This window comes from Nuphar pumila, chromosome 3, assembly GCF_984573655.1.
Source record: "Nuphar pumila chromosome 3, dmNupPumi1.hap1.1, whole genome shotgun sequence".
Lineage (NCBI taxonomy): Eukaryota > Viridiplantae > Streptophyta > Magnoliopsida > Nymphaeales > Nymphaeaceae > Nuphar > Nuphar pumila.
This window is the reverse complement of record NC_143251.1, coordinates 2,960,619-2,971,391: the sequence shown is the minus strand read 5'-3', so window position 1 is coordinate 2,971,391 and position 10,773 is coordinate 2,960,619. Positions and strand designations below refer to the sequence as shown.

At 36.8% G+C, this 10,773-nt stretch overlaps 1 protein-coding gene across 1 annotated transcript; it reads right to left on the bottom strand.

Moving 5' to 3' along the window:
* Nucleotides 1-1,125: 1,125 nt before the first annotated feature.
* LOC149841648 (damage-control phosphatase At2g17340-like) lies at nt 1,126-10,368 on the bottom strand. The gene is made up of 12 exons (XM_089998615.1): nt 10,124-10,368; nt 9,369-9,434; nt 7,606-7,672; nt 7,394-7,462; nt 7,137-7,277; nt 6,482-6,610; nt 4,688-4,774; nt 2,880-2,954; nt 2,725-2,802; nt 2,477-2,554; nt 2,328-2,390; nt 1,126-1,489 (listed from the first exon to the last, which is right to left on the bottom strand). Exons 1-12 carry the CDS (start codon nt 10,291-10,293, stop codon nt 1,409-1,411), a joined length of 1,104 nt encoding a protein of 367 aa, XP_089854741.1. The 5' UTR covers nt 10,294-10,368; the 3' UTR covers nt 1,126-1,408.
* Nucleotides 10,369-10,773: the final 405 nt, after the last annotated feature.

Sequence of the window (10,773 nt, the reverse complement as noted above, 5' to 3'; positions counted from 1 at the left end):
TGAGCAGTTTTGTTAATCCTTTCTTGCCAGTTTTGGGCTTACAACTATGTGAGGAAAAAGAGATGAGAATCGCATGTGTTGCAGTTTTCCAGTAGGCAAACAGTTCAGTCATTTAAACGATGTTGCTAGTGAAATAACACGTAATGGTGGACTCTGCTCCACAGTTTAATCCATACATTAGACAAGAGGCCGAAACTGAGTGTACTCCTGGATGGGCAGAGGGGACCTCAAGGGTTTAATCAACCGGACGCCAGCTAATGTGTGGTCGGTGATCGAAAGTATTATAAAAAGAAAAACCAGTTAAAAAGAAAGCAATTATTGGGGTTGTAGTGCTTACCTTCAACAAAAAAAAGGTCTTTCTAAAGCATTTAGAGAGAGAGAGAGAGAGAGATACATGACAAGGATGACGAACTTTTTCAAATACTTATATGCCAACATCTTTTTTTGCACCAGTCAACATTTTCACTGGCTCCCAGCGCGACGGTTGTGAGGGCGTTGAGATGAAGACGCCAGATCAAATTTCGCTGATGCACGGGTGTGTTCGTAGCTTTTAGAAGTGAGTCATGTAAGGCAGGGCGGTCATGGGGTCTCACCCGGGGTTTTCCTCACTTGGGCTACGGTTTGTCATAATAAAAGAAAAATGTGTGAAGCGAAGAGGTAGGTGACTGCCCGACCTTTCAAGTTGAGCCATGCACCCAGGTGTGGACTGCTCGATCCTAATCATCTCATTTACAAATTTTTTTCTTTTTAATGACGCCCATGTCATTTACATTTTGAAGCTTGCTCAAAACAAGGAAAACGCCCAAACACGTGATCCTTCTTTACATCTTTTTTGGTTAATTTACGTAACTGCCTCGTGTTTCAAAAATTTACATCTTTAATAAGCTGAGTAAAAACAGGCTGAACTTGGCTCCTTTACCATCTCTAACCCCCGGTGGGCAGGCAGGAAGTATTCATAGAGTTTTACAATGTAAACACCTACTCATGTTATCGGATTCAATTGGATTTCTTAACAGAATCCCACTAATCAGATTTGGAATAGAGTTGAATATTAGATATTAGATATAGCTGATCTGTCGACAACCCTACAATCAGGTCAGATAATCCATCATTTTGCATTTGAACTTGAATTTGAAAGCAATTCTACATACTGAATATCGAATCCAATTATTAATCAGATTCGATTGGCTTTACCAAACCCAACCAATCAAAATTCAAATTCAGCTAGATCTAACTTCAATCCTGATATATTTTTTCTTTTTGAAGCGTATTTATGAACTCAAAAATAATGAGAGAGAAATAAGGTCACAACACAACAGAAGACAGACACCCAGATTAACTTGAGTCTGGCATTATTTTACACGGTGAGCTAGAAATTATTGTATACCTCGATAAAAACAACAGAGCATCAATTTGGAACTTCTGTATACTTGAAGACACAATCATAGAGCCTCCCTCCCAAAAATTGAGCAACTTCTGGATGCTTGACCTGAAAAATAGCAGTAAATGCTTGAGAAGCAAAATGGCAACGGTGCATCATAAAGTAAATTTTGTCGTCACTGGTAAAATCAAAGTTTTTATAGTATGAACCTTCACTTTACAAAATTTTCCTTTTGGCTTCATTGGTAATGAAAATGATAATGGAAAAACAGCTTAATTTTTCAAGGAAACAAACTTGGATGGGCACTTTGAAACAACTTAAAGTTTTCACTGGAAAAAAAGCCATGTTAAGTTACCAGCTTTTACATTCCCAAGTAGACAAAAACATAGCATAGGCCCCGGGAGCAGGGGTCCTAGCCACGGAGTTTTATGCTGCCGGCATGACAACCGTCGGTATGGCAGGCTGAGCCAGCACGATCAGATCTTCGTGCTGGGTGCTGTTTCTTCAGGTTATAAATCCAAAAATAAGGTAGACAAAAACAGGAAAAGACTTGGTTGAGATTCTCAGAATGTGAAAAAAGCAAGCATGACAACTCAAAATCCTTGAAGGTTGGTGTTGGCTGCATGTCTTGCCACCAGATCAACTTGCATGAAAGGAGGGTAAGTTTAGGCCAAGTCAGTTAACTGATAAGAAATCGTTGAAACAAAGGTCCAAGGGACAATATTCTGTCAGTGACCAAAGGGATTGCACAACCAGCATTTTATGTGGGCACTTATTGTGATTGAATGCTAATCATCTTGTTATTTCATCCCCTTTGGAATAGAGCTATGGATCGTACAACATTTGGGGAACTACTTAGAAGTTACTGCATGCTTTTTACCTTTATGCATTAAAAGAAGAACCAGGCTTATAGGAAATAAAAGATTGAAATAATAATGAGCAATACCATCCCAATTTTCAAAGAATTGCATTTAAATTGAGCATAAAGATTTGTTTCAATCCCGCGGCCCTGCAGAAAACAGACCAAATGTTACAAATCTTGAAGGAAAAAAGATGCATCCATAAATCCAGTACAAGAAACCATTTTTGCTTTACCATCCCCTCTAATATGACTAAATCTGCATCACTTGCCAGGTATGCCAACTCAGGAGAGACAGCAGAGAGGTCAATAACCTATATAAACATCAATGAACAACTTATCACATATAGACAACAAAAATAAGATTATTAGGACGCAAACTAGAATAGAAAACCAAAGATGGGAGCAGGGATTCGGGGAGGGAGGGGGCACTTAGTACAGGTATGATCCCTAGGTTGCATTAGCACAATGAAAGTCCTCTTACCGGCAAGTCGTTACCAGAATTTGCAATCAGAAGGCCAGATGCATCAACTCCCAAGATACAACCATTCTCATCCTTTAACTGATACAGATTGCCTCAACTTGTTAACAATACATTCCAACTGAAAAGCACCATGTGAATAAGGAGAGTGGTGTCACCTTTGGTAGTATCTCTAACAATTCATGATAGGTTATGTCATTGATGGACGGTAAGTCATTAGCAGCTATAACCACCTGCATTGAAAACATTGACATTACTTCATTTATGAAGATTCATGAAAAGGAATGAAAACATTTTAGCAACCAAGGTATATGTCTGAAAATTTCCAGAAAGTATGATGATGAAAAAGCACAATCCATCTCTCTTAAGGAAATCCACTAGTTACTGGAACATATAAATGATATCAAAGATCCATATGTTGTAGGCATCCTTTCTAAAAACTCATCATAGTACATGACAGAAAAGGAGAAAGCTGGCTCACTAAGCCCTTTTTTGTTGGGATAGAAAAAGATCACAGATTCAGGCTGTCCTGAGTACTTTTCATGCCCGAGATGCGAAAATCTACCAAGTAGAAAAGAACTTGGGTATAATTCAAAAGATTCAACACGATGGAAAAGAGAATTGTAAGAACCAATGTTGTAATTATGGTATCGGAAGCTTTACCGGAAGGGCTGGTGATACGGGTGTATCGTAAGATACAGAAAAAAAAAATTTAAAAATCACTAAAAAATAAAAAAATGCACAAACAGTCAGAAAATTTTAGAGAAAATCATAGAATAAAATAGAAAAAAATCAAATTTAAGCATTATGAACAATTAAACATACATGTGCTACTATAACATGTGAACAAACTAACTAACAAAACAAAAAGTTTACTATTAAAGAGCCACATTACATAATAAACAAAAGCAAAAGTTTTGAGTAAACAAATTATAACAATCACATAATACAAAAATAAAATAAAATTTAAAATAAATAAAAATATGACCACAAAGATAATTAAAACCTATGTCACATGGGTGCGGGTGCGGGGATGCGGCACTTCCAAAAAGCCCGGGTGCAGGGGTGCGGCAAAAATATAAAAAATTATATATATATATATAGTCCAAAAGTTGGACATAAATGACCCTGGATGCATTGACTGCACCCAGGGTCAGGTTGACTGCATCGGGTGCGGGTGCGGCACCTAGTTGGAGAATCCCTGTGACATATAGGGCAAAAAAAAATTTCTTGGCAAATTTTCCTTTTTTTTAAGTCCAAAAAAATGGACCAAAATGACCGTAAGTGCGTTGACCGCACCCTGCTAGCCGAATCCCTGTGACATAGACTAAAACACATTTTAGTCAAACTACAATATTAAGCAAACTTAATTATGAAAATTGAGCATGAATAAATCTGTAACAATTATCAAATATAAAAGCTACAATTAGGATGTTATAACAATGTATCCATTACACATATCAAAAGAGTAAAGTAAAAAGAAAAAAGAAAATAATATGTCATTTCTTAGTAAGCATTAAAAAAGAGAAGTTTCATAATGTCTTCATTAATCAGTTTCACTCATTACAATAAGCACAAGAGTTGAATAATGTGTGCTCTTCCATAATAATATTTCTCTTCTCTTCTTTCTTGTTTTCACTAATCACAATAAATTAAGAAGAAACTTCCATTTTTTTGTTCACAAAACTTATGAAATAAGTGAATAGGACTCTATTAAAGTCTTATTCATATAAAAAGTTGTCACTAAAAGTGAAAAGGGATCCAAAATAAATTGCTTGAAATTTTTCAGCACAAAAAAGTGAAAAAGTTGTCACATCTTACAATACGACATGTATCATATGATACGGTCCGATATGTTGTATTTTACGATTCAGGGGAGTATATTGTATTGCATGGACCAGCAATACTGCGATACACCATATCATATCGTATAATATGATATTGATAACATTGGTAAGAACCAAACCTGTGTCCCTTGCCGAAGCAGCTCTCGTGCAAAAGGCATTATTCCAAGAATGACATCCGCACCAGAATTATCAACAAATATGACTGCCTGAAAAAGTAGAGGCCACTAAATGAACACATCAAGGCATGTGTGTGTGTGTGTGTGCATGTATTTTTGCATTAAGAAATAGTAACAAATCGAGACAACATTAAAAGAGGCTAAATATTGTAAAAAAATTGAATTTAAAGCAATTTCAATTTACTACAATATTATAGCATTGGATTTCACAGTATTTTCATCATTCTTGATGTAGAAAAGAGGAAGCCATCTTACCAAAGTGTTAAAGAGAGCTTTCAATTAATTGCATTACATGGTTCTCGGTTCTCATTTAACAAGAAAAATTCAAACTATAATATCTATGTTGTATAATCTGTTTTTGATTCGTCAAAATGTCAAACCTCTGCCTCAAAAAAAAAAAAGACTACATCACAGCTAGTTCTTGATCTCAAGGCGGTCATCATCTAACAGGGACACGTCACTTGCAGATGATACCTATTCTTATCTTTAGACACCTGTAGGGCACCATAGAAAGGGAGTCCAAGACAAAGAAGTGGTTGAAGGATACCTAATGATAAGATAGAAGTCTTGAAGGAATCTCAATAGAATCCTAAAGGAGGTTTAGGCTTAGGGCAGGGGAAAGAAAAACTTGTGCAAGAAGGTTGAACATTCCTAGCAATACATTTCCCAAGTATGACTATGCCACATCTGCAACTATCTGAAAACACCACTAGTGGCTGATTGAAGGTAGCAGACTAGTTCAAGAACTAGCAGAATGTCTTGCTGACATAAGGTTCAAGAACCCTGCATATTTAAATCAAGTGTGCATGCCGATACCCCATTGCTATTGAAAGTTAAGAGATTCAATATCTTCAAGTGTCAATTTTCATAGTCATCAAAACTTTGTACAGGCAACTTGCCCCTAGTTTCATTGAGCTTGTTGAAATCTTTTCACTCTAATCATTTGAAAGCAGGGGGAGAGTACTCATGGGGTGCATGTACACAGTCAACATGTCACCTCTTGGCCCTTAACTGGATGTCCAAACTATAGTGGTGGTTTCCTCTATGCTTGAAAGAACAAGTTGGCAGGTATTTTAGCACATGCAAGCTACGTGTTCTATACAAGCTCCAGTCAACACCATTTGGTCCACAATGGATGTCATGAAAACCCTTATGTAAGCACAGAAATGTTAAGACTTAGGTACAAAAAAGCTCTTTTAGTTTTTTCATCTATGCGGTTGGATTTGCATACTGCCCTTATACTTGGCAAACTTGTATTGGTAGTATGGAACTTTTCGGTGTTCGGTCAGTTCTGTCTAGTATCAGTGAACACCAACAGAAATGGCTTAAAGAGAAGCGAAAGATAAAGAAAAGAAAAAAGAACTTAAAGTACTTCATTGCCTAAATAGCTAAATTCTACATCAGTCTTTGGCATGACATATATTGACCAAGAAAGGTAGTGAATTACACTGCCTGTAAGTATGAAAAGTTAAAAGTCAAAAAGTCATGGATATGCACATACAAGGTAGGGATCCATGTACTAGAAAGGTTTCTACTTCTATATGTAACTTGATTAGATGCTTGTGTATGCTAAGAATTCCCATGAAATTCCCATTAGTTCTTGCATATACGTGCATCAAAGTTGACAAGCACAATCCATTAACAACTGATCCCATTAACAACAAACAAGACATCAGATACAAAGGCTAAAAAAGTCAGCATGACACAAATATGCAAAAGGATGAATGACAATCTTACCTTCTTCCATGGTTTTCGACTCCATTTAGATTTGAAAATGTCCAGATCATCAATAACCCAAGGTCGAGAGACTAGATTTTCACAAGTTGTCAGGAAAGATATTCCATCCTTTGCAAACATCTCTACAAGCTTCAACAGGGCAAATTGAGAGGATCAATCAACAGATGATTGTATGAAAATGACTGAGATAAAGTTTGCATCATTTACCAATTCCAAATTACAAAGCAATATAGCAAAATAAGTGAGCAAGAAGCACAATCACAAAAAAAAAATGAAAAGAAAAGTAACTTTGAAGGAACAGCAAATTATAAAAGGTAACCAGACACTTTTAATCAGATATTCATCGAAAAATATTAGCAACTTCTTTGCAACTTGAACTTTTCTGTTCTACACTTTTGAAAAGGATATGTATGATCCACTGTTTCGTTCTAGCTGTATATCAAGCATGCATCCACAATACACAAAAAGACAGTAAATTTATATTGAAGTATATGATCATACCAAGTTGACAATCTGGCACCTCTTCTAAGATGATTAAATATGTTATACATTGCATACATTTGAATACAATAAATGCCAATAAAAAATAATTCCCTACAATTATTTCAAAATCTCAAAGCCAAATTTATCTTGCTATAAAAACCAATTGCATTACCTGTGCAGACCCCAGATCAAATATGTTTCCAGCAAAAATCCCCCTAACCAAGTTTTCCACACGCTTGCTACCATCTTCAATTGCATCATTTAGTCGAACTACTCCCTCAAATAGAGCAATAGCCTTGGCATTCTCATCGTCCTTGTCATAACTCATTGTAAAGGAGAAGTAGCATTGATCAATAATCAGAAACACATTAAAAAGGAAAAAGAAACTCTAATGAATCAATAATAAATGTGCTCATCAACATTGCCAACCTTAACTTTTTTGAAAATATCCTTGAACCCCAGTTCCCTAAGAACTTGTTCACGGAGCCTACAAAGAAGCTGGAATTACACAAAAGTATTAGCAAATTTAAGTAAAGCATAGACCCACAGGACCACATCATCTACAATGCTAGCTATGTAAAAGCACAAAAAAATGGTGGTATTCATTCATTTAGAATATAAATAAAATAAAGTTGCCTTACGATGCAATCTGGAGGGCCACCATGGCTTTCGGGATCTGTTGTCAGGTCGTCCAGTATTTCGGTGTACCTTCCCATGTCATTTTCATGTAGAGAAGAATAATCAAGTTAGAAAGAAATTAACAACTCATCCACATAAGTGATACCTAAAAAGCTAGCTAGCAATAAGGCAATGCACTTCCCCAATTATATATATATATATATATATATATATATATATATATATATATATATATATATATATATATAAGTAATGCTACCGTGCTCCAGGAGCACCTACACCCACCTATTAGAAATCATAGATGTATGTTGCAGCTTCTCAATCAGACCTTCTAGATGTATTCAACATAGTTAATTTGTTAGGAATCATGCTTTGGATAATGTTTTTTTGACATAAAATGACTTTTTTTAAGTCATGAAATTTTGGTACATTGTGAGCTGTTGATTTTTGAACATTTGAAAAACCTAAATGTATGCCATAATTACATGATTCAAAAGTTGCCTTCAACTCAAAACTGCATGTAGATCATATCTGTGGGGTCTGATCAACAAAAAAAACTGAAGAATTATATATATATATATATATATATATATATATATTAGCATGCTCTAATCTGCACCAAGTTTAAGAAATGTAACCAAACATGTATAATCAAATAAACAAACTTACGTAACTAAGTTACCATCATCAGTTAGGTCATGCTAGATTTCCTTTAAAAGAAAGCATCTCCCATTTCAAAATTCTAGGATTTCCAGAAATGATGTTCATCAATGGGAACCACAGCTCCGGAGGTATATATGGATGTTTCTACTAATAATGTATGCAAATTTCTTCAAGATTTCCACTTTGCCTAATTTCATCTTTAAAATAAGGAATCATAGTAATACAGAAAGTAGACACACACACACAAGCACGTGCACGGCACACACACACACACGCATGTACATGCACATGCCCACACACACAATATTCACGTTATTATCGTGATTTCCTTGTCATGATATTAGCATGTTAGTACAATAGGCAACAAGTATGTAATTTGTAATACTATGTCAGAGTATACTAATACTCTGTTCTGAAGATATTGCTGAGATGGCCCCTATTAAGAATTTCAAACCAGATTACATGCCATCACCAAAGAGGAGGATACAGACTACATACATGACACAGAATATACACATGTTCATGTTCATGTTCATGCTAACTTAGGCGCTACTGAGATTAGCGCTGTCAATAAGAAATCTGGGCAACCGTCCAGAGGGATACTTCAAGAAGTGTTGAGCTAATCAATCACAACAGGTATTAAGAAGATAGCTGATATACGGTTGACTTTCTCCCTCAGTGACCATATCTTATATTTTTCTTAGGTTCTTGAGGCTCCTATGCTAACTGAAGGTGGATGCTGAGTATTAAGAACTAAGAAGGCAGGCATATTCACCAGCTTAAAATCATTGGACTAGTAATGATACACATCAAACACGATTAAGGACTTCTGTCGTGAAGCTAGCTAGGAGCCTATGACCAAGACAATATCCTACACATAGGAATCCTTTCAATATGAACGAATGGTGCAATATCAGAAAAAATAGATAAAGAAGCAGAACCAGTTGGCCTGAATTCTACCAATGGTAATATGCATGAGATGATTGTTTCCGTTTAATCAAGGTTATAACGACCAACAGAAAAAGGAGAATCAATTCATCCAAATTCCTACCACAACAACAATTAATCTCTCTTCAACAACAAACCAATAATCTAAAAATACCTCTGCTCGAACTTCTCTGCCTTCTTGGCAGCGTCGGCAACCAAAGCGTCTTCCTCCGCCCGCTTCCTACAGTGAAACCAAACTCCGGACATCACCATCAATGCTACAGACAGCAATAAAGCAATATCCAATCAACGAAATTTGTGGCACAAGGGGTGTTTTCCAGCACCCACTTATCCCAAAGAGCGGGATAATTCTCCATATTAGACTACAACATGAAATCTCAACATATCCCCATTCTTCTGGGTAAATGGATGCCTCTAAAAACACCACAAAAACTGCACCTACTTATCCAGAAAAAAACGGGAAAAATCGCGAATCTGCATATTAGACTATAATGAGAAATCTAGGCATATCCCCTTCTTCGTCGATAGGTGGGTATCTCCAAACACCCACCAAAACGTACCAACATCTAGCAAAACGGCACCCACTTATCCAAAAAAGCAGGGAAAACAGGCAATCTCCGTATTTGAGTAAAACGAGAAATCCCGACCTATACCCTTCTTGGGGGATAAATGGGTACCTCTAAACACCCGCCGACATGCCTCAATATCTCACAAAACGGCATCCACTTGTCCAAAAAAACGAGAAAACCACGGAATTCTACATTACAGTACAACAATAACCCGATTCATCACATTCTTTCTGGACAAATGGGTGTCACTAAACACCCAACGAAACGTCTCAGGATCTTAGAAGACGACGCCCAAAATCCCATTTTTTTTGGTTGATGAGAAAGAAAGAGGAAGACGGACCTGAAGGGGGGGATGGATCTGCGAAAGATTTCGATCCACTCGAGTTCAGTGGGCGTGGCCTTGCGGGGGTAGTCGGAGGGGAATCGGGAGGGGATCGTGCAAGGCCGATAAGTCGACTCTACCGGCGTCGTTAGCAATGGGAACGGAACCATCGCTGAAGATGGCTCCATTTTTTTTCCTTTTCTTCTTCTTCTTCTTCTTCTCAGAATTTATTCATTTGCTTTATTGACAAAATCTCGTTGGGTTTGCTCGCTGTCGCGAATCGACGGTCGGTGACCGAAAGCCGTGACGGACGAGTGACGCGATGTTCTGACGCTGCAAAAACTCCTCTCTAGCATGCAAATATCCACCAGCGAGCAGCAACGTCGCCAATCTTGTTATCGGGAAATTTCGCGATAATTAAAAAAGATCGCATGATTTCAAGAGTATCTGAAGAATCGGAATATCTGAAAAACTCAAAACATCACATATTGTCATTATGAAGTATTTTTTCAGAAATATTTTTTTCCTGTATATGGCGCATGCATGTGTCAAATTTCGGGTTGATTTTTCTTGGATGGTGATTTTGAACCAATTTTTAGTTTAATTTCAAGCACTACTTTAAAGCTATGTCACAAAGAATATGAGCTAGACATGAGTCAAAAAAAAAT

Excerpts from the sequence above, each read along its gene's own strand:
- LOC149841648 (XM_089998615.1), bottom strand. The coding sequence starts at position 10,293 with ATGGAGCCATCTTCAGCGATGGTTCCGTTCCCATTGCTAACGACGCCG. Across the intron at positions 7,463-7,605 it reads GTGGCCCTCCAGATTGCATC|CTTCTTTGTAGGCTCCGTGA; the intron begins GTAAGGCAACTT and ends GTGTAATTCCAG. Across the intron at positions 6,611-7,136 it reads TTGATCTGGGGTCTGCACAG|CTTGTAGAGATGTTTGCAAA; the intron begins GTAATGCAATTG and ends GCCCTGTTGAAG.